General features: G+C 42.6%; 1 protein-coding gene across 1 annotated transcript; it reads left to right on the plus strand.

The window, feature by feature from the left end:
- The first annotated feature begins 2,255 nt into the window (after positions 1 to 2,255).
- On the plus strand, positions 2,256 to 13,003 carry LOC125304989 (ecto-ADP-ribosyltransferase 5-like). The gene is made up of 3 exons (XM_048259569.1): positions 2,256 to 2,301; positions 11,982 to 12,055; positions 12,178 to 13,003. The coding sequence occupies exons 2-3, from the start codon at positions 12,011 to 12,013 to the stop codon at positions 12,913 to 12,915; spliced, it is 783 nt and encodes a 260-aa protein (XP_048115526.1). The 5' UTR covers positions 2,256 to 2,301; positions 11,982 to 12,010; the 3' UTR covers positions 12,916 to 13,003.
- Positions 13,004 to 24,776: the final 11,773 nt, after the last annotated feature.

The following is a 24,776-nucleotide window of genomic DNA, read 5'->3' on the forward strand; positions in this document are numbered from 1 at the left end:
AGCACAAACATTTCCGATTGAACATCAGGTGTGTTGTAGTGGCTATTGTTTTAGTGCAGGGGTTCCCAAACTTTTCAACCCGCGACCCCCAAAATAACCGTGCCAGAGACTGGCGACCCCCACTTTCCCTGGATGTGACTCAAAAAATAAATGTACAAATGTAAAAAATAAAATAAAATGTGCGCACCGGCCATACGCACTAGGCTTATCCAAACACGGGCTTAACGACAACACAAAAGAACAGAGCAGCCTGTTATGATTTTACATATAGAAATTTACTATATGATGAAAGCAGAATACCTTAGTCAAAAAATAATATCCATGTAACATGAGTGCACATTATTGCTGTCGTGCAAACTTAACTTTGAAACATTACTTTAATTTCCATTTTAACAGAAGAATATCTCAGTCAGGGTAATATCCACAAACTGTTGTAAACAAATGTACATTGTTGCTGCGCAAATTTACATTTTGCCAACTATGTTTCAGCGTTAATCTCATCTAATCAGATGGATGCGCGGAACACAGCAAGTCCATTCTTGGTTTAATTGTGGAGACGGTCACACGGAGATCATCCTCCACATTTAGACGCGATCTGTATTTGTTTTTAATATATGTCAGTGCAGAGAAAGTCTTACAGTCGCACAGGTATGTGGAACCAAACGGCGTCAGTACGTCCATCACGGCCTTGAATAGCTGTGGATATTCCCTCTCGACTGAAATCCAGAACTCAGCAAGTGTCTTGGAATTAAAATCTGTCTTTAAAGTGCGGTCAAGTGACAGCTCTTTTATTTTTCCCAAATTTATTTGATTTATGGAAATCATTTCGCGACCCACCCCTCGGCGTCCCGCGACCCCCTCTTTGGGAACTCATGTTTTAGTGTACCTGTTTACACGGACCCGGTAGGGTGTTGCAGTGAGTGAGCATATTAAGATGCTGAAGGCTTATGCACATGTCAAAGTTGAATAAAGATTTGCCCTGTTGGGCAGTGAACACGAAAGGAACAATATATAGCAGAAGATGAAGACGCTCCAACAAAAATAGAATGCTGGCTGAAGAGCCTTCCGTTGCATGTACTCCAATGGTTTATGATTTTATAAAGTGTCTCTGGTGAAGATGTCCTGGGTTATGAAAATGCAGTTACTCAAAAGTCCTCTCTCTAGACTGTGACTTCTAAAGACACTGCTCTGCTCTGCTCTTGACCTGACCTGTCCTTGACCTGCACAGCTAATATGACAAAATGTGGCCATTTGATCATTTGAACCGCCAACTGCTGATGTCCGACACTAAGGAACCTCCATGTCCAGGTGTATGGAGGGAACCTTGATTTTTGGAGAAGGTCAATGGTATGAGGAGGAGGAGGAGGAGACGGGTCATTTGTAGCTCTTGAAATGTTTGATCTGCTTGTTTGGCATTTCAACTGAGGCGTTCAACCCTTCATTATAGTAGGTGGCCCAAAAGCTGGAGGAGAAATCATAGGAAGTCCATTGAGTAAAGTGATGTATCTCTTCAGCATAAATGAAGATGAACAGGTGTAGCAACATAAGCAACTGGCAAGTGGAGTATTCAAACATATGGCAGAATCTGGTAATAGTGATTTCTTATCTGCAAGCACCCAGTATCTCTGCCAGCAGTTAAACAGCATGCTCTTCGGCTCATTTGTTCTTTTAGCAGACTCTCAAAGCGACTTACAAAATTAGGAATAACATTCAAGCTACATTGCAAAGGAGACCTTAGATTGCAAATTATACTACTACAATTAATAGCCTACTGCTACCAGAGGATGGATGTAAAATGAGAGATGCCGTTAACACCCCAGGGGGGGCTCACAACGGATGGACTGTGCAAGGTGTGAGGTGTCTGCAAGAACAAACATCAAGCAAACCACACCACAGAGATGCTCACACCACAACATGTGGTTAGCACCATTCTGCAATCTACCGCTTTATGGGCCATCAGTACTGTGTATAAATTAGGTCAAAGCTGCTAATGAAGTCCAATGTTGGTGTGTTTATGTAGTTTTGTACCCTAGTTTTGTCTATGTTAACCATGTGCTTTGTAATGTATTGTATCTATCAGCATGTAATTGCATTTCTTCCTCTTCCTTGAAGACAGTCATCAGTAAAATGAATAACTAGATGTACCGCATAAAGACAGAAGAGGAAGAGGTGGAACAAAGATGAATGCACCTCCCTTCCTTCCCCCTTCTCAGTATGTAAGTTAGTGTGTGTTTGTGGGTGAAAAGACAGGACCAGTTGACATCAGTGCACATCAGTGTGACATCCTCTAGTTCTGTGCATGTAAGTACACTTTGTTGAACAACTTATGATAAGATATCATGGTAACACTTTATAATAACTACACACAATTCATAATTTATTAAGCCTTTGTTACTAATTAGTTAATGGTTTGTTCATCATTAGTAATTTCTAATTTATCATCAGTATTTGTTCACACAGTTATGAATAGTTTGTTCATATAGTAAATAAGCCTATATCTTAAAAATGTTTATACATTATTGTTAATACTTTAAGTAATATTTCCATTATTTAACAGTACACATGCACTAATGATTAGTTAGGGTGAGGATACATATTTTATAAACCACTTCCTAATACTATAATTAACAAGTGGTTACAAGTGGTTAGTCAATGATATTTTGTGAGCTCATCTAAAGTGAGGACATTTTATGCCTTGCAACACATTTACAAATGAGTTATAAAGTTTACACTTGCATTTATTCATTTAGCCGACACTTTCACCCAAAGCGACTTACACATGTCAATGAAATTAAAGGGCAAGGCCACATTGGTGGATGCCGGGGTTTGAACCCCCAACTTTATGGGTTACTGCATGTTAACCCAGCTCCCTATCCACTACACTACCTCTGCCCAGTGGTATTACAATAGTCAATTCAAAAATATAATATAGATATGCGTGTATACTATGAACAAACCATTTTTTAACTGTGTGTAAACATGATTTACAGATGAGAATTAATGTAGGAATAATGCTTTACAAATGAAGAATACAGCTTTTATAGTTAGTTTAATAATAGTTTACATATGTTTAATAACAGTGTGTCGTAGAAGAAAACAGAAACTCTTGCATAGTTGTAGGGGCTTCTATCTGGGTCAAGGTAGTGTAGTGGTGTGTAGTGTAGTGTAGATTCCTGGCTTTCACTGTTATGTCAATGGCCTTCAATTTAATTGACATGTGTACGTCGCTTGTCTGCTAAATGAATGAATGTGAATGTAATCTTTACAACTCATTTGAAAATGTGTTGCAAGGCATAGAAAGTCCTCATAAGCTCACAAAATATCATTAACTAACCACTTGTAACCCCTGAGTTAATCATGAATTATAGTATTAGGAAGTGGTTTATAAAATATGTATCCTCACCCTAACTAATCATTAGTGCATGTGTATATTGCATAATTTGTTAAGTATTAACAATAATTCATAAACATATGTTAGATATAGGCTTACATAAAGTTACTTAGTTACTTTTTTTTTTTTTTTTTTTTTTTTTTGGGGTTACAAAAAATCCCCCAAAACAATCATTTTACCTAGCTCAAGTTGCTGCAGCCAGGAGCTACAGTGCTACACTCTGGGGGCATGTTCGTGAGCCCCCATGTTCATGGCCCTAGAGTGTAGCGCTGTAGCTGCCTGGCTGCAGTTACTCGAGCTAGGTAAAACCGATTGTTGTCAGAGGGGTTTTGTGTCACAGCAGCCTACTCGATGTCAGCAGTGGTGGAGGAAGTACTGAATCTCAGTACTTAAGTAAAAGTACAAATACACAGAGAAATATTTACTTTAGTAAAAGTAAAAATACCACAATGACAACCCTACTTAAGTAAAAGTAAAAAGTACCTGCTTTTAAATGTACTTTACGTATTAAAAGTAAAAGTATTTGCATAATGATTTATTCTCTTAATATCTATATTCTAAAAGAAAGATTAGTATGGGCTGTGGCATTTTAATTAAGCTAGTTTTAGGTTATACTTTCGACTAGATTTAAGCTAATGCAATTCTGCTTACCATCTGTGGCCCAGTTTACATTCTGACCTAAAATTCTAGAGACTGTAATTCTGGTTATCTACTAGGGTGATCTGCTGAGTAAAATATCATTCAGCAAAACACGAGAGCCTGAAGTTTAACGGGGGTAGACAAAGGAAACGTCGGGTGGATTGTAATGCCAATTCTGCTGATTGAACAGAAAAGTTGCTGAGAAAGGTGTTATGATTAGGTTCAGTTTCACTTGGCAGGCGCACATAGACATTGAATGAGCTCACATTTCTACCCCCAATTGTAGGATATGCCTCTTTATTTGATCACACACAATTAAGAAATATTTCCTAATCTGGAAAATGGTATGTTTTTTTTCGCCAGCGGTTCTATAATAGTCTACCATTCATTTGTGCATAAATGATCAGGCGTGTGACAGAAGCATGGACATAGCCTGTAACCGGCTGATCCGCGGATAGCAATCTCATCGCAGAGGAGGCCCTAACGCTTCAGATAACAGACAGAGAAAGGCACAGAACACAGTTGCATGTCCAGTGTAGCCATGGGTCTGGTGAATATAGCCTACCGAATGCAGATGGCTACAAGCTCACACTTTGCCTGGTCTAGATTAGAAGCTTATGTTTTAAAGATTTAGAAGCTGGGCACGTGGCGCAGAATCTTTGGTAGCAACCCAGCACCCTGGTAAAACAAGCGTGTTTGTCAGAGAGAGAAAAAAATCTGATCATAAAATGTATCGTAAAAAGGAACGATGGTGTTGTAGAAATGTAGCGGAGTAGAAGTACAGATAATTGCTGTAAAATGTAACGAAGTAAAAGTCAAAAGTATGCACTATAAATTCTACTTAAGTAAAGTACAAATACGTGGAAAATGTACTTAAGTACAGTAACGAAGTATTTGTACTTCGTTACATTCCACCACTGGATGTCAGTGACCTCGGGAAACGGAGATCTATGTAAAAAATCACGCTCATCCTTGCTCGCTTTGCAGTGAACAGTAATCCAGCACAACTGAAAAGCTGCTCACAGGCAGCTGAGGCAGGCAGGCCCATGTTGAGTTTCAGAGAGAAACTGAAACTGTTGGAAAGGAGTTCAGCAGATCCAAGGGCATCGGACTGAGGGGAAAGTGAAACTGATTACTAGGGCCCCAATGGAGGATAGGGCCCTTTAAAAGGAATATATTTTATTTTACCTGAATATTTTCATTTACAAATTAAATGGCAAAATGAATGTCAGATGAAAAGTAAAGTCTGACTGACTGACTTCTGTATACAATAAATAGTTAAAAAGACTTAAAAAGACTAAAAAAAGATATTTACATCCAGTTGTCTTCAACAATGTGCAGGCTAATACATAATATCTCTATAATATGATAAATTGATTAAACCTAGCACTACAAACCATCCTCAGGAAGGAAGAAGCAGAAAAACTAACTTGGAAGTAGGGCATTTGTGATATCATCAAATAACACTCTGATACCCATGCAGAAAAATGATAATGACCATGACAATGACGCCTCGCCTCACAAGGTCTCATTACAACAAAGCCGGCCCTCTACTGTATGCCTACTTAATACGTGTTTGATACCCCTGGTCTAATGTCACTCACACTCTCCCTTGCTAAAGCGCAAAATGGTTTAGTCCGCCTGCACAACGATTCATAAGATAGGCTATCTAATTTCGTTTAAGTAGTTGAGCATCGCTAGTAGTGTGTGCTACTGGCAATGTCTTTGTCCAAGAAAACCAAGTTGGGTTACAAAAAACAAAGGCAAGAACAGGAAAAAGAAAGCGATCAAAATAAGGGAAAACAACTGCTAATAATTAAACTTCTTTCTAAAGGTGAGCACAAACGTTAAAACACGAATCCCATGGTGTTAAACTGCTTGAATATCTCCGCAATCATGAGTGCTAAAAACGAACCGAGACAACCCATTGAAAGAGCGGAAAATACAATTTACTGGGTTACACATGTAATCTGAGGTAGGCAAACCCTATCTCGTGATCCGCCTCCATCTTCATCTCTTTTAGAAAGACTTGGCGCCAGCTTGATTCTTGTCCTATGGTAGGCTACATGCCGCTACATGCTTATCATCATTGTCACTGTAGTTCCGGGCTCAATTTTTTCCCTTCCTTTAGATTTTCGTTAGTCTTTTTTTTTTTTTTCACTCAGTAACGGACTGGATTTGTGATGTAGCGAAGTACAATACTTCACTCAAAACGTAATCGAGTAAAAATAAAATTACAGATTTTAAAAACTACTTAAACTACTGACCAGCACTGGTACCCTTAGTAATTTGGATTGTGCGCTAATGCAAAACGCTGTATGTGTACAGCAATGTCATGTTAATGCTTCCTTATTTCAGCAGAAACATGCGGCTGTTAACTTGATGACCTGATGATGATGGGTCTTCTATGCCTTGAGAACAGCACATAGAAACCGTCAATCATAAATAAAATAAACATTTTCTGAGCATAACTATTCTCATGTTTACTGGATGTTTCACTGACAAATGTTTCTGGGGTGTTGGTGGTTGTGAGAGCTTGACGTCTAACTGGAGGGAAACCACTGCCTTGTCATCTCTTTCCAGCAGACACCACACTGAAACAACCTACAACATGTGCTTTCTCTCTCAATAATGGACATTTAAGTTTGTTCTACCCATTGCTTGTAGAGGTAGTGTTTGAATGAATCATATTATTCTTTCTTTTAAATCCTTCACCCCTACATGAACCAAGCATAAGCTTAATAAATTGCATCATTTTTCTTTTAGCAAACATTGAAAACAGGTCCATATGTCTTGTCTTCACCCTGGGATAGTGAGAAACGTAATTTCGATCTCTTTGTATGTCTGGAACATGTGAAGAAATTGACAATAAAGCTGACTTTGACTTTGACTTTGACCACAGACCCAAACACTTTACAAGAGTTAAACAAGGATCCCTACTGGATTTGCACTACACAAACCCTCTCCTGATAGTCTAATGGTCTAAACACTTGAGCTAGCATTCAGGTTCATAATGTGGCTACATTAAGGTGTTGTTTCTTCGGCTCTGTTTCTGTCACTCCAGGTTTGGCATGGTGGATGAATTTCAGCAGAAATACACTCCTTTATCCATATAATGCTGTGGGCATGCAGCACCCCAGAGCTTTTCTACTAGGTTAAATTCAACTGCCGGTAACTTCAAGTTCACTTTGATGATGCATCATCCCTGCTATAGTTTACACAGTGTTGCTTTCAACACTGTCTTATCAACTCACTCAGTAATGTTCTGGTGTTTCAAGACTAGGTGGCCACGAAGGGTTAACACCTCATGTTCTCCTTCAGAAAACCATTATGTACATAACCTTAAAGTTCTCTATCAGTCAAACGACTCGGCGTTAACTGACTCTTACTTCAACTGACTAGGCTGTCAGAGGACAGGACGCTTCTGCATGCCACTGCTTTGGCCATTGCTGTAAAGTAAGACAGCCCACAACGGGACGCTCAGCACACATGGGGGGCCGTCCATTAAAACATCGTCACATTCAGGCGTTCACCAGTCCCTACCCCACAGGTTGTGGGGAGGGCGATGCACAGTGTCAATGCACACAGTTATAAGTACCTCGGCGAGACATATGACCCGGCCCCAAGCACTACATTACCGGCCGTGTTAGTCAATAACACACGCTGGCCAGAGTCCCTTCATGAATCAGGCGGGCTGCCCTTGGGTTGCAACGCCGATGGCTGCCGAGGAAGCGATGCTCCGCAGTTATTCCATCCGTATTGCCACTGATAACACAGAGCAGGCACCAGACGTGCTTGTGGTATACTGTATAGGCTGTTATAAGGCGCAAACGTATCTCCAGATTTCCAGCTGGTGGCCCTGCAGATATCGTCTTCATATCTCATATATATATATCTCAACACGGCAGTCTTTCACCAGGTGGACGCCAGAGAAAGCAGGTGATTGACTGGCTGCAGAGGACGAGGAAGCCCCGGGTCCACTCCCTGAACGAGCCATCCATGAGTGAGCCATGCCTCTCTGGTTGCTCTGGCCATGCAATTCCCAACAGCTGGGTGGCGTGGTCGAGAACCGTGGCATGCTCCAGGGAGAGAGGGCCAGACTGTTGACGGTAGTGATGGGCAAATTAAGCTTTGGTGAACCACTAAACCACAGCAGTGTGAAGCTAGCAACACTAATGAAAAAATCCAATATGGCTGCCACATGTAGATTTTTCAACATAAAAGTCTCTACCCAAACCAGTATATGAAACCAGAAATATTGGTTTGCTAAGGACTTTTATGTTGAAAAATTTATGTGTGGCGGCCATCTTTTTGCTTTTCAGCTAGTGTCGCTAGGTTCACACTGCTGTGGTTCAGTGGTTCACTAAAGCTTCATTTGCCCATCACTACTTGACGGGCATCATCCCCAGTACTCTCAGCGGGCTGCTCTCTGAGGCCACAAGGGACATAGCGACATCATTGCGAGACCTCAGCGAGCTGCCTGGAGAGGCCGTCTCGAAATCACCAGCGGGTGATAGGACACCCGACAGGCAAAGTTGAATCCCCCTGCTAAACCAGCAGCCGCTCGGGAGGGCGGAGGGCCATCGGCCTCCAGTTCCTCAAGCAAATGCGCCCGGAACAGGACAGCCTTCGGCCTCAGCCTCATCATCATACCACATTGTACCTTAAGAGGTGCTGTTTCAATTGTATTAATAAGTCAATGAAAGAGTACCATGACTGATATCATGGTGCGTTCAAGACAACTAGAATTCTACATATACTCCATTTAGAACTCTCTAAGGAAATTATTACAAGTTACCATGGATAGCTCTATTTCCAGAGGAGAAAATACCCTCCTGTGTGGCATCTGGTAGATATTCCATGCCTGGCCAAAGACTTTGCTAAACATGCTAAGCATTAAGACCCTAAACTCCTACCCGGTCAGTTACATAGAAATACATGTCCTGAGATATGACCTCACTTCCTGTATTGCAGTGCCCCTGGAGGCAATTACATTTGCTGCCAGGGCTAGTCTAGCAACTCTCCGTTGGCTTGTGAGCTCGAAAAATTAAACTTCTATCAGGCCAATCAAATCGTGTATACAGTTGTTAGGCGGGCTTAACATAAGGATTGATGGCAGAGTTGCAACGGTTTGGCTTGACTTCCCTGCTACTTGAAAACAAAGAATATATATGTTGCTGTTGGCGAACAGTGTGACACGAGTTAAGCTTTTTTTAAGTTGGCAAAAGTTTGGGACTCAGCGCTGTCCTATTGCGTGCAGAGGGAATTTGAAAGACAACCGATTATCCCGCCCCTCAGACTGAGCACTGCGAATGGTGATTCAGACCCTACATTTTAATGTTGGTCTGGCTCGTCAGGCTACCAAGTCCCTGTACCAAGTTTGGAGTTGATACATTATATTAAAGTGTTGCTGAGATGACTTCACTTCCTGTATTGCAGTGCCCCCTAAAGTTCAAATGATGCCAGCTCAGATACTGTAGAAAGGAGAATGTCATGGTAAAGCAGTTTTGGTAGAATGACCACTCTTGAAACCAGACTGCTTAGGGGGGGGTTTACGAAAAATCCCCCAAAACAATCGGTTTTACCTAGCTCAAGTTGCTGCAGCCAGGAGCTACAGTGCTACACTCTGGGGGCATGTTCGTGAGCCCCCATGTTCATGGCCCTAGAGTGTAGCGCTGTAGCTGCCTGGCTGCAGTTCCTCGAGCTAGGTAAAACCGATTGTTGTCAGAGGGGTTTTGTGTCACAGCAGCCTACTCAATGTCAGTGACCTCGGGAAACAGCTCATCCTTGCTCGCTTTGCAGTGAACAGTAATCCAGCACAACTGAAAAGCTGCTCACAGGCAGCTGAGGCAGGCAGGCCCATGTTGAGTTTCAGAGAGAAACTGAAACTGTTGGAAAGGAGTTCAGCAGATCCAAGGGCATCGGACTGGGGGGAAAGTGAAACTGATTACTAGGGCCCCAATGGAGGATAGGGCCCTTTAAAAGGAATATATTTTATTTTACCTGAATATTTTCATTTACAAATTAAATGGCAAAATGAATGTCAGATGAAAAGTAAAGTCTGACTGACTGACTTCTGTATACAATAAATAGTTAAAAAGACTGTCTAAGCAGGGGTGTCAAACATACGTAAGGCCCAGGATCAGATCAGGCCCGCCAGCAGGTTTTATACGGCCCCCCAGATGTTTTAGGTAGGAAGGGAACATTAGAAAAAATGATATTTACATCCAGTTGTCTTCAACAATGTGCAGGCTAATACATAATATCTCTATAATATGATAAATTGATTAAACCTAGCACTACAAACCATCCTCAGGAAGGAAGAAGCAGAAAAACTAACATGGAAGTAGGGCATTTGTGATATCATCAAATAACACTCTGATACCCATGCAGAAAAATGATAATGACCATGACAATGGCGCCTCCACAAGGTCTCATTCCAACAAAGCCGCCCTCTACTGTATGCCTACTTAATAATGTGTTTGATACCCCTGGTCTAATGTCACTCACACTCTCCCCTTGCTAAAGCGCCAAAATGGTTTAGTCCGCCTGCACAACGATTCATAAGATAGGCTATCTAATTTCGTTTAAGTAGTTGAGCATCGCTAGTAGTGTGTGCTACTGGCAATGTCTTTGTCCAAGAAAACCAAGTTGGGTTACAAAAAACAAAGGCAAGAACAGGAAAAAGAAAGCGATCAAAATGAGGGAAAACAACTGCTAATAATTAAACTTCTTTCTAAAGGTGAGCACAAACGTTAAAACACGAATCCCATGGTGTTAAACTGCTTGAATATCTCCGCAACTCCGCAAAGAGCGGAAAATACAATTTACTGGGTTACACATGTAATCTGAGGTAGGCCTACCCTATCTCGTGATCCGCCTCCATCTTCATCTCTTTTAGAAAGACTTGGCGCCAGCTTGATTCATGTCCTATGGTAGGCTACATGCCGCTACATGCTTATCATCATTGTCACTGTAGTTCCGGGCTCAATTTTTTCCCTTCCTTTAGATTTTCGTTAGTCTTTTTTTTTTCACTCAGTAACGGACTGGATTTGTGATGTAGCGAAGTACAATACTTCATTCAAAATGTAATCGAGTAAAAATAAAATTACAGATTTTAAAAACTACTTAAAAAATACAAAATACACAAAATGACTACTCAATACAGTAACGTGAGTAAATGTAAATAGTTACTTTCCACCTCTGTAACTGTGTGTACAAATACTTTATTTATGAGAATTAACATAGGAACAATGCTTTACAAATGATGAACAAAGCATTTTGTAATAGTTTGCAACTGGTTTATAATAAGAAAATGATTTCATTATAAGTGGTTGTTTCATTGCTTATTAAGTATAAATCATGTACTTACAAACATATTTTTTGGATAGGCTTATTTACTATGAACAAACCATTTATAATTGTGTGAACAAATGCTTTACTGATGATAAATTATGTATGAACAAGAAATTACTAATGATGAACAAACCATTAACTAATAAGTAGCAAAGGCTTAATAAATGATGAATTGTGTGTAGTTATTATAAAGTGTTACCGATATCATACATTATTTGTGTTTGGAGAGTACAGGTTATATTCAAAGAACTATTGCTTTTCATTGCCTTGTCATTATTATCACTTATTAGTAGTAGAAGTAGTAGTAGTACAACCCGAATTCCGAAAAAGTTGGGACGCTTTGTAAAATGGGGACAAAAAAAGAATGTAATGATTTACAAATCATGTCAACCCTACAGTTAAGAACAAAATTATTCATACCCCTGGCAAATATTGATTTAATGTTGATTTTATCTTGACCAATATGTTTGTTCTGACCTAAAATTACATCGCCACATGGCAAGTGTCCCAAGTTTATCATAGTAGTAGCAGCAGCAGTAATCATAATATTGGTAGTAATATTGGTGTTGCATTTTTTGTTCGTCTCTCTTGACAGGTTTTGGGACTAAATCAGGTACTGTAACAATGAGGGCCCATGTTCTGATACTGATCATGGTGACTACAGTAATGGTATGTAGGCCTACTGTATATTTTCAGTATACATTGGTCTATGTCAGGAAGTGTGTTAAATAGAGCCACGTGGCAGTACTGTCTTTCAATCACCAGAAACATTTTTATCTACTTTTCTGAAGGGTTACAAGGTGCGTTCTCTGTCCAAGAAATGGGCTTTAAACATAGCACCCAACTCTGTTGATGATGCCTACACTTCCTGCACCAATGAAATGTCCAAGAGGATCTCCAAGTGTCTTGCCAGTGACATGAAAACAAATGATGATTTCAAAACAGCATGGAACACTGCAAAGAAGCAGGTTGACAAAAAGGAAAATCCCAGAAATGGTCTGACTGTAAACCATGCGATTGCCATCCGAGTGTACACCAATGAAAAACCTAACATCTACAACCAGTTTAATAAAGCTGTGCATGATTGCAAGGATACTTACAAAACCAAGTTCAACTACCATGCTCTCCACTTCCTGCTAACTGATGCCCTTAAGCACCTGAAAGAGAACCAAAAGGACCAAGAGCAGTGCGTGAACACCTACCGCAGAACCAATGAGGACTTTGACAAAAATGTTGTCAATATGGAGATCCGATTTGGAAGATTCACATCCGCCTCCCTCAGTGATCCCCCGACCCGTTTTGGCCAGAAGTCCTGCTTTAAAATCTATACCTGTCATGGTGCTGCTCTGGGGAATTACTCACATTTGCAACATGAGAAAGAGGTGTTGATCCCACCCTATGAGAAGTTTAAAGTTGTGAGTGTTGAAGTGAGTGATAAGGAAGATCGATGGTGTGATGTAGTGTACACACTGACCAGCACTGGTACCCTTAGTAATTTGGATTGTGCGCTAATGCAAAACGCTGTATAGTAATGTCATGTTAATGCTTCCTTATTTCAGCAGAAACATGCGGCTGTTAACTTGATGACCTGATGATGATGGGTATTGTATGCCTTGAGAACAGCATATAGAAACCGTCAATCATAAATAAAATAAACATTTTCTGAGCATAACTATTCTCATGTTTACTGGATGTTTCACTGACAAATGTTTCTGGGGTGTTGGTGGTTGTGAGAGCTTGACGTCTAACTGGAGGGAAACCACTGCCTTGTCATCTCTTTCCAGCAGACACCACACTGAAACAACCTACAACATGTGCTTTCTCTCTCAATGATGGAGGACATTTAAGTTTGTTCTACCCATTGCTTGTAGAGGTAGTGTTTGAATGAATCATATTATTCTTTCTTTTAAATCCTTCACCCCTACATGAACCAAGCATAAGCTTAATAAATTGCATCATTTTTCTTTTAGCAAACATTGAAAACAGGTCCCACAGACCCAAAAACTTTACAAGAGTTAAACAAGGATCCCTACTGGATTTGCACTACACAAACCCTCTCCTGATAGTCTAATGGTCTAAACACTTGAGCTAGCATTCAGGTTCATAATGTGGCTACATTAAGGTGTTGTTTCTTCGGCTCTGTTTCTGTCACTCCAGGTTTGGCATGGTGGATGAATTTCAGCAGAAATACACTCCTTTATCCATATAATGCTGTGGGCATGCAGCACCCCAGAGCTTTTCTACTAGGTTAAATTCAACTGCCGGTAACTTCAAGTTCACTTTGATGATGCATCATCCCTGCTATAGTTTACACAGTGTTGCTTTCAACACTGTCTTATCAACTCACTCAGTAATGTTCTGGTGTTTCAAGACTAGGTGGCCACGAAGGGTTAACACCTCATGTTCTCCTTCAGAAAACCATTATGTACATAACCTTAAAGTTCTCTATCAGTCAAACGACTCGGCGTTAACTGACTCTTACTTCAACTGACTAGGCTGTCAGAGGACAGGACGCTTCTGCATGCCACTGCTTTGGCCATTGCTGTAAAGTAAGACAGCCCACAACGGGGCGCTCAGCACATGGGGGGCCGTCCATTAAAACATCGTCACATTCAGGCGTTCACCAGTCCCTACCCCACAGGTTGTGGGGAGGGCGATGCACAGTGTCAATGCACACAGTTATAAGTACCTCGGCGAGACATATGACCCGGCCCCAAGCACTACATTACCGGCCGTGTTAGTCAATAACACACGCTGGCCAGAGTCCCTTCATGAATCAGGCCGGGCTGCCCTTGGGTTGCAGCACTTCGATGGCTGCCGAGGAAGCGATGCTCCGCAGTTATTCCATCCGTATTGCCACTGATAACACAGAGCAGGCACCAGACGTGCTTGTGGTATACTGTATAGGCTGTTATAAGGCGCAAACGTATCTCCAGATTTCCAGCTGGTGGCCCTGCAGATATCGTCTTCATATCTCATATATATATCTCTCAACACGGCAGTCTTTCACCAGGTGGACGCCAGAGAAAGCAGGTGATTGACTGGCTGCAGAGGACGAGGAAGCCCCGGGTCCACTCCCTGAACGAGCCATCCATGAGTGAGCCATGCCTCTCTGGTTGCTCTGGCCATGCAATTCCCAACAGCTGGGTGGCGTGGTCGAGAACCGTGGCATGCTCCAGGGAGAGAGGGCCAGACTGTTGACGGTAGTGATGGGCAAATTAAGCTTTGGTGAACCACTAAACCACAGCAGTGTGAAGCTAGCAACACTAATGAAAAAATCCAATATGGCTGCCACATGTAGATTTTTCAACATAAAAGTCTCTACCCAAACCAGTATATGAAACCAGAAATATTGGTTTGCTAAGGACTTTTATGTTGAAAAATGTATGTGTGGCGGCCATCTTTTTGCTTTTCAGCTAGTGTCGCTAGGTTCACACTGCTGTGGTTCAGTGGTTCACTAAAGCTTCATTTGCCCATCACTACTTGACGGGCATCATCCCCAGTACTCTCAGCGGGCTGCTCTCTGAGGCCACAAGGGACATAACGACATCATTGCGAGACCTCAGCGAGCTGCCTGGAGAGGCCGTCTCGAAATCACCAGCGGGTGATAGGACACCCGACAGGCAAAGTTGAATCCCCCTGCTAAACCAGCAGCCGCTTGGGAGGGCGGAAGGCCATCGGCCTCCAGTTCCTCAAGCAAATGCGCCCGGAACAGGACAGCCTTCGGCCTCAGCCTCATCATCATACCACATTGTACCTTAAGAGGTGCTGTTTCAATTGTATTAATAAGTCAATGAAAGAGTACCATGACTGATATCATGGTGTGTTCAAGACAACTAGAATTCTACATATACTCCATTTAGAACTCTCTAAGGAAATTATTACAAGTTACCATGGATAGCTCTATTTCCAGAGGAGAAAATACCCTCCTGTGTGGCATCTGGTAGATATTCCATGCCTGGCCAAAGACTTTGCTAAACATGCTAAGCATTAAGACCCTAAACTCCTACCCGGTCAGTTACATAGAAATACATGTCCTGAGATATGACCTCACTTCCTGTATTGCAGTGCCCCTGGAGGCAATTACATTTGCTGCCAGGGCTAGTCTAGCAACTCTCCGTTGGCTTGTGAGCTCGAAAAATTAAACTTCTATCAGGCCAATCAAATCGTGTATACAGTTGTTAGGCGGGCTTAACATAAGGATTGATGGCAGAGTTGCAACGGTTTGGCTTGACTTCCCTGCTACTTGAAAACAAAGAATATATATGTTGCTGTTGGCGAACAGTGTGACACGAGTTAAGCTTTTTTTAAGTTGGCAAAAGTTTGGGACTCAGCGCTGTCCTATTGCGTGCAGAGGGAATTTGAAAGACAACCGATTATCCCGCCCCTCAGACTGAGCACTGCGAATGGTGATTCAGACCCTACATTTTAATGTTGGTCTGGCTCGTCAGGCTACCAAGTCCCTGTACCAAGTTTGGAGTTGATACATTATATTAAAGTGTTGCTGAGATGACTTCACTTCCTGTATTGCAGTGCCAGTTCAAATGATGCCAGCTCAGATACTGTAGAAAGGAGAATGTCATGGTAAAGCAGTTTTGGTAGAATGACCACTCTTGAAACCAGACTGCTTAGGGTCTAGTATGTTGTTTTTAATATAGGAAGTCACAGAAGTTCTTTGAAGACCACTTTCACCAGAACCTTTGACAAGAAAGGAAGAAGAGACAGGTCTGTAGTTCCTCACATCAGCTAGATTAAATGTATTTTTTTGTTTAACATTTTGAGCTTCAGGCCAGCACACAAGCCGAGGTTAACAAGAAACCTGTGTGCAACTGTAAGGAACTCATTAAACATCCTATCAAACAACTCCGCATATGTAAACTAATTTTAACAAGACTGTTTCCATCCTTGAACGTGCTTTGTGTTGACAGCAGACCTCAACAAGAACGTTCTAAAGGTGCAGTTTAGGTTTTCTGTGTGCTCCTGGGCTCCCCCTGCAGTTATTTTACACAACGGTTGTAAATACTGTACCATTCATACTAGCACCCTCCCTCCTGGATGCAATACTGAGTTTGTTTAGAAACCGGCAAAGATCATTTATGAAGAGCCATGTCGACTGACAAGGTAATATTACATGCTGTAATACAAATAGTAGGCTATTGCACAATTGCCTTAAAGCAATTCATGATTCTCCAGGTCTGGGACAGCAAAGTTACAGGGCTGGTTCTTCGTAGCCTAGGCTTGTGCTGTAGAGGGCGCAACATTCTCCCAATTGCAAGTTTGTTTACAATATGACTTTGATGCATTTATATTAAAGTCCTCCTAAAGACTTTTTTCCACCTTAAAAAAACGTTTCCAAACTAATTTTGATAGCACATAAACTCTCCTATTTTTAATAGGGCGAACCACACTTCTGCTGCAATCTGAGCAGGTCTTTTCACTTGTAAACAGCCATAGGAAGTTTGGTGTTCGGGTAAGAACACTGCCACTCTCCGAAATCGAAATGGAAAAGAGCTGCTATGTTACAAGAATGTGGAGATTGCTGTCAGTGCATTCCCTCTATATTGTATCGGAGTGGTGTTCATACTTTGTTGCAAAAGATGCATATTCAGTTTGTTAATTATTGCGCTTTTCAACTGTAAGGGGACCCAAAGAGCAAATCTTCTTAAGTGCTGCTTTAAGGTAAAAAACTTGCATAGGATGCCTATTGGATATTGATCTTATTTCTATATCATATGTTATACATTTCTATTCTATTCTAATGTACCTTATGAATACTGTCTTTGTGGCAAATTAGCATAAACAGGTACATTTGTTATTAAAGGAAGTGACATTTGTGCTACTGTGCTATATAAACAGTCATTATGCTGATTTCCAACACTATGAACCTCCATCTGGAGGTATTAGACATGGGCAGTATTTTAATCAGATGTATTTGAGATATGTATATACTTTAGCATATTTTGTCATTTGTATTTTGCAGCGTGCAGACCATGCTGGGCTCAAAATTGTGTGGTGCAGCTCACGGCCTCACGCTATAGCTTTCAACGCCACTGGACCGCACAGAAAGGGAAAATAATAACCTAAACCTAAAATGTTGCAGGACAATAAGCGACCGGGCCTCACGGAAAAAATACGGTAGCCTACAATTAAACAATTAGGCTTTTTAATAATGTAACGATTTGATAGCGACACACACAGTTGTCACAGACACAGAACACAATACACACGGGGCAGGTCAAGCAGACACACACACTACACATACAGGGGAGGACGCAGCCCCCCACACAAAAAGGAACACACACGAGGGAGAACTAAAAGGGAAACATGTTACAATAAAGACGCTAACATTACACTCAAAACTAAGGAGAATTAACAACATAAACCCCCCAAATGTTCGCTCTCGTATCCCAGGATGCCCTGCGCGGGAGAACACTAACACGGTCTTTTGCGCCGACGTTACATAGCTCCCCCAACAAGCCATTGCCGTCCTCGGCAATGCCCACGACGTAGCCACATGCTAACGTCGCGCGTCGCCAGCCACTCAGTTCAGTGCGACAGTACCGCCAACTCCGCGTGGGGTGCACGCCGCGGGAGCTCACTCAGCGGGCGCCACGCTGCTAGCAATCCAGTGCGGGCGCTAGCAGCCACGTGGCCGACCAGCCGTCCACCAGCTCCCTCTCAGCAGCCGCCCTCAGGCTGCACTTTCCGCGGCATGTCACCACGGCACTCCTCCTCTCCAGGCAGGGCCCTAGGTGGCCTTTTCAACCGTTGACACTGTACCAAGCACCGGGGTTCGAGATGGCCATGCTAACGAACTCCACACAACATTTTTTTTTTTTTTTTTTTTTTTTTTAAATGGCCAACAGGCCAACTAGAACTGGAGCCTACACAGCACGGTGCCTCTCACACGCACCCAAAAGTTTTAAAGTTCAGAGTTCAGAGGGCCTTTCCGTCGAAGCTGCCCCACCGTCATGAGTTCGCTGCCCTCAGCCGCTCCGCCAACCGTCCATCGTCTAGGAACCTCTTCCTCGCCGCACTCCCTCGGCTCTGCTCACGCGTCGCGGCTCGCCGTGGAGTCAGTGCCCAGGCTAGCGCCATCTTCTCCGCGAACGCTTCTTCAGGCCCCTCGTCCGGCAAGATCTTCTCCCATGGCCGCAGGCAGCTCCAGACGATAGCTCCTCTCCTCCGTCTGCAGTAGCAATAGAAGGCCTCGAGCTTTTTAGTAGCCCTTACAAGGGCTCTCTCTGGATCCTCTTGCGTGGGCCTGGTCTTCCATTCCCAGCTTCTCTCGCTGGGCGGAGGCCATATTCGAAAGTCGCTTCTGACACCAATGTAACGATTTGATAGCGACACACACAGTTGTCCAATCAAAAGGTTTATTAGCTGAGAACGAGAGCACACAGACCAAGACCAAGACACAGAACACAATACACACGGGGCAGGTCAAGCAGACACACACACTACACATTCAGGGGAGGACGCAGCCCCCCACACAAAAAGGAACACACACGAGGGAGAACTAAAAGGGAAACATGTTACAATAAAGACGCTAACATTACACTCAAAACTAAGGAGAATTAACAACATAAACCCCCCAAATGTTCGCTCTCGTATCCCAGGATGCCCTGCGCGGGAGAACGCTAACACGGTATTTTGCGCCGACGTTACAATAACATAAACATATTATTATTATTACAGGCTATTATGCAGAAACCAGGCTACCTAGTGAATATGACACTGTATATTAGGTGTGCATTTTAAATGTGACATTAGGAGCACACTTCGGGTGTCGCTGTCTCCCATTACCCCAAGATAGGAACACCTTGTTGCATAGAAACAAGCATGGGGCTCCCACAGATTCGGTGACATGGTGAGATGCCATTTTTACCTTACCCTGTTTATAAAAGCCTGACCAGCTTGAGGTGGTTTGCTGGTTGACCAGCTTGTTAACCAGCTTGTTTGACCCATAGACTGTATATATAGTCTATGGTTTGACCACCCTATGATAGTTGACCAGCTAGACCAAGCAAAACTCTTGCGAAAACATATCGTCAGCTGGTTTACCCAGATGGTAATTAAGCTGATTTTGCTTGGTCTAGCTCAGGGGTCGGCAACCTGCGGCTCCGGAGCCACATGCGGCTCTTTGATCCCTCTGATGCGGCTCAGCTTTTGAAATTAATTAATCACTTGACTCCGTAACCGTAGCTGCACAATATTGTTACATTCACGGTTCGTTGCCATGTCAATATCAAACAAAATCACAGATGTCCCTCATTTCAGTCAATGAGAACACTTTAATTGTTATTGTTGATGTGTGCGCTTGCTGTAGGCTAGATAAGGAAAAAATGTCAAAAGGAAAACGCTCATGCACCACAGCTTGCGGCCTTGAACACAAGGCTGAAATGGGAAAGTTTTCATCCGAAGACTGATTCTGAAAATGAACTGCCCATATATCGCACACTGCAACGAGTTAGTATTGCTGTGTTAATGATGTTACTTTGCATACCAAAGGACATTGGAAAAATAGGGGGTGGTGTTTAGCCTACATTGGAAGCCTAAGGCCTATACATGGATTTCAATGCAACGTCATGAAAAAATGCGTGCGCAACCAAGAGGCAGAAAGCACCATAGAACAGCATAGAGCAATGCAAAAGAGCAGAAGAATAAAATTAGTTTTTGTTCTGAAAACTGCACCAATTCGAAATCACGATGGTTAGAGAATGTTAAATATGTTCAATATCCCTAACGTAATGCATGTCTTCGCCAAGAATGACAAAATACGATGTTATATTAATAATGCAAATGAATGGTAAACCTTGAAATATAGTCTGAAATGAGGTGTTATTATCATTGAGGGGGTATACAAAAAAATCCGATTGTAACTTACAGCAGCTGACTATTTAGGTTAAGTTTATAACATTGTGGACGGCCACCAAGCGTCTTCTGCCCCACGGCTGCGCGCGCATCTAGTTTTGTTGGTAAACGGGAAACCCGTGTATACTTCTGTCATTCCACTTTACATTTCAAGTTACTTGCACATTAAAACTAGTAGAAAATGTAGGCTATTTAAAAATCCTCTGTTGAATGAAAGTAACTGTAGCCTACGTCAAATATTCAAACTTTTTCTTGTAACCGTCTTTATGTGGCTCTTCTGAGATTAAAAAAATAATAAATTTGGTAAATGTGGCTCTCCAGGCAAAAAAGGTTGCCAACCCCTGGTCTAGCTGATCCCTCTGCTACCTTCCACTGCTAGCAACCCTGGTGATTGAGGCTGAAGATCAGCACCCTCCTTGTCAAACGCAGGAGAAAGGTTTTCGGAACAAACTTTTCAACTTTGCCTGTGCACGTTTTCTGTATTCTGCACCTAAGCCAGTATAGTTCTCAAACTTTTTCTGTCATTCCCCACTTTGGAGCTGGGGAATTTTCAATTCAATTATCAACCTGGCAAAATGGTAACGTTACTACTGTACTGTACGTTACATTTCCCGTCTCGGTCTGCTGGATCACTTATTTTAATTTATGTCGGTCTGTTTATGACTTGTTTGTGTGTCCCTATTTTGTTTTGAAAATATGATCTTCCTTCCTTGTCAAAAAAAAGAGAGCCATCATGAAAGATAGGCACAAAAAAAACTAATTTCTTCCCGTTCAACGTGCTCCCCTCCCTGTCATGTCTCTATTCCCCACCCCACACTTTAAGAACCACTGACCTAGGCTTTGAACATCTCATTGGGGGCCAAGCAGCGAAACGTGTTTCTACGTTTTCTTATCATTATTACGCTTCCGTCATTGAAGGTAAAAACTTGTGAAAAATTTGGTAAAAATTTGGCACACTGATGGGGACAGTCCCATGATTAATTTCATACCGGCACCTCGAGTGCTCTAGCGCCACCAACAGACCAAAGTTAGATGTGCGTTCACGCACATAACTTTTGAACTGTTGACCCGATTGTCAAAAAAGAGGTATTGTTGGAATCCTTGGACCAAGCCGAGTTCAACGCACCATATCACATCACTTTCCGCCATGATGGTGTGCAGAACTCAAATATGATTAAATTCCATGCACGTTTAATGTTAATTTTCTCGCAAACTGGAATTGGAAAGCTTAGATTCCGCTTGTTTGTGATAGCCTGTAAGTGGTATCTGTGTGAGGAGTACTCCGCGAGCAATTTAGTTGAACCTGGACTTGAGATTTTACTGGGGCAAACAGTTCAGTACTACACGTGCTGTGACCCGTGTGACCTGATTTGCACTGGTTTCCTTTGTGGACAGACTGTGTGACATTACCAACATGTTTTCCAATTAGGAAACAAGTTTTAATGGACAATATTTCTCTGTCAATATTGACAAGCTGGAATGCTGCTTGCCAGCTATCTTGCAGTTACAGTACAATAACCTAATGTTTGTCATTGTGACGGTCCTAAATGTGACCGCACATATCTAATGCCCTGACGGCACAGACTATGGACTATGCCGTCTTATACACACGCACACACACACAAACAAATGCCCAGACACATTAAGCAACGTCACTCACGTCAAGTACACTAAACACAAAGACTATTTACTATGCATAACATTTATTTTATACAGGTTGGTGCCCAAACTTCTGTGTAAATGTTTGCATGTTATGTTACCGGCGGCGGCGGCGTCCTCGTTTGTTTTCTGACTGTCCGGCAGCAAAGGGGTGCTGTAGTGACAGCTTTTCTGCGGACACTTCTGAGAGCGGATAACTCCGGACAACGCGCGTCTTAGAATATAGAGTAATTTATTTATTCACTTTTCGTCAAAATACAAACAAAAGCCTCTATCGCATTCACGCGGTTGAAAAATTGTTTGCCACTTCCGCTCTACCTGGCCACAGGTGTCCCAGCCCTATAATAGCTATCCGTCAATCAGACGGCCAGACGTCACTCTTAATTGGCCAGACAGTTTTAACAGTTTTAACACGTAAAATTATGTACATTTAAACCATATTCCTTATAATTATAAACCATATTTCATGAACATAAATATTATCTTAATGTCATTGGAATTTCATCAATATTAATAATTGAAATGATTTTACAAACATAAATATCAAAACGGCTCCAACAGGTGCCGTCGGGAAACAATGGACTTTTAATTGGGTTCCGGAGGGAACTGGCCATATTCAAGTGGGAAGCGTCAAGGGGGGGAGCAGGGCAATCCTGACAAAGTTGCTCTGTATGTTCGTCCCTATATGTACTTCTTTGAATGTGTTTACTATGTGATGTTTATTTGAATATGTTAGTTCATGGAGGAACATTATTATTTTGTTTTAGAGTCTGTCTCGTGAATTATGTGTTAATTGTTTGTTTTGTCTACCCCTGCAATTTAGAATGGTGCTGGCCACCTGCATATATGTTCACCCCTCTGTCAGTCTAGAGAGTTGAGTCTAGGGTTGTCTTGTGACGTCTATAGTAAAGTTATTTAACAGTCTTTTGTAGTCGTGTTCCGTGTGGAACTAGCCGTGACTTTAGGATTGGTTGATAGCTGTATTACTTATTCATTTTTTGCATACTATTGTACTTTTCTTCACAAGCTGTACATTGACTTTTCATTTGCTTGCTCTTATTTTGCAAGCCCTAAATTAAATCCAATTTCTGCACTTTACCACTACTGTCTCTCTGCTTCTGTGGCCAAGCCCAAAACTAGATGGAAACTCAAGGTAGTTAGGTAGTTCCGTCACAGTCATTGACCAGGGGATGAACAGCTAGAGTCATATACTGCCCTGCAAATAGTCTATCTCAGAGTCTTGTTTCTGTTAGTTGGTTTCAGTATTTGTTGTCATGTTTAAATTGTGGAATTTGAACATTACTTCACCTTCGACTTTAACTCCTCTCCAACATCCACTTGCTCTGGCTAGGACAGCAAATGCAGACATCCCAACCTCCAAAAAGTCATTTCAGGGAGGTATCACAAATTATTTGACAATATTGTAGCATGCCAGCATAGGCACAGTTCCGGAGTTGTGAACTCCCATAATGCTGTGCTAGGTGTGTATAAATGTTAATGTTAAAACCATGCAATGTTGTGTCCGTGTTCCGCTGTTACTTGAGTGCTTAAGGAGCTTGCACACTGCTCCAACAAATACCAACAAACTCCAACATTCTAAAGTTGGCAGCATTAGTGGTAGTCTTTAGAATGTTCATAAAACCAACTGTCATGTCAAACTCTTAACGACTTCATCAACAAACACAGACGGCCCACACTGACCCAACTGTTGGTGTTTGTTAGAGTTTGTTGCCGTTTGTTGGAGCAGTGTGCAAGCTAGAAGAACCAGGCTCAACCAGTGTGTGTTGTCAGCACAGCCTGAAGCAGATGTTCAATACTGGGTCATAAGGGCCATCATTGGGACCTCCTTTTTTTGTGTCTAAGTCAATAAAAACTCTGTGATGAAAGCATTTCCACAAATCTCTGATTTGTTACACTGGTGTCAGAAGTGGGATGGCGACCCTTCTGCTCATGGACAGAAGTGCGGCTGGAAGCCCCGAGACCACGGCTTTGAAGAGCCTCCAACCGAAACGGCTGTTTGACAGCATCCAAGCTCAAGGCCATTTACTCGGCCCGGGAGATGGAGCCAGCATGTCACGCCATTTCAACAAAGAAGTTGGAGGAGAATAACGCAAAGTACCCCGCTGGCCACAACCCAGCCTTCTCGGGAACATCGAGCACCGACCTACGAGCGCAATGACGGCGGAGGTTAACTGCTGATCCTGCATGAAGTTGCCATGCTACAACTGCGGGAGGCTGCTGGCGACATACCTGATCCAAGTTCGGTTGGCAGCGAGGTTGAACGGCTGGTCAGCAGAGGAGACTTGTGTTCAGGTGGCGCTGGCGGTGGAGGGGAAGGCCCTGCAGGTAGTGGTGGATCTCCCCCCTGAAGAACAAGCAAGTTGGCCCGCGATCGAAACGGCCCTACAGTGTAGGTATGGCCGGCGAGTCTTCACCGATGACGCCCAAGATCAACTTGCCTCCAGGCGCAGGAGCGAGAAGGAAAGCTTGGCCGCGTTTGCGACGGACCTTTGACTATGCATGGTGAGGCTATCTGGCGTTCAGCCTTTGCCAACAGGAGGAGTTGGCACTGCAAGCGTTTGTGCGAGGCGTGCAGCCGGAGCGGCTGAGTTGCAGCACTGGATGAGGCTGAGCGAGTGGAGCACATATTGTGCTCAACTGAGCCAAAACATTATATACATCAAGTGGATGTGAGAGAGGACGATGAAGGGCTGGAAACGACATGACAAGCAAAAACCAACCCCCCACAATGCAGCCAACAAGACTCGAGGAGGGCGGCGAGGAGCGACGGATGCTATCAGCGTGGCAAGATGGGACACATCGCCAGGAACTGTCCAGCCCTTGTGTCTCACACACC

This window comes from Alosa alosa, chromosome 1 (genome assembly GCF_017589495.1).
Source record: "Alosa alosa isolate M-15738 ecotype Scorff River chromosome 1, AALO_Geno_1.1, whole genome shotgun sequence".
Taxonomy (NCBI): Eukaryota; Metazoa; Chordata; class Actinopteri; order Clupeiformes; family Clupeidae; genus Alosa; species Alosa alosa.

What these genes read in the sequence shown, in the direction of transcription:
- LOC125304989 (XM_048259569.1), top strand. Translation starts at nt 12,011, where the DNA reads ATGAGGGCCCATGTTCTGATACTGATCATGGTGACTACAGTAATG. An exon ending in TCATGGTGACTACAGTAATG is followed by an intron (nt 12,056 to 12,177) that starts GTATGTAGGCCT and finishes ACTTTTCTGAAG; the next exon opens with GGTTACAAGGTGCGTTCTCT.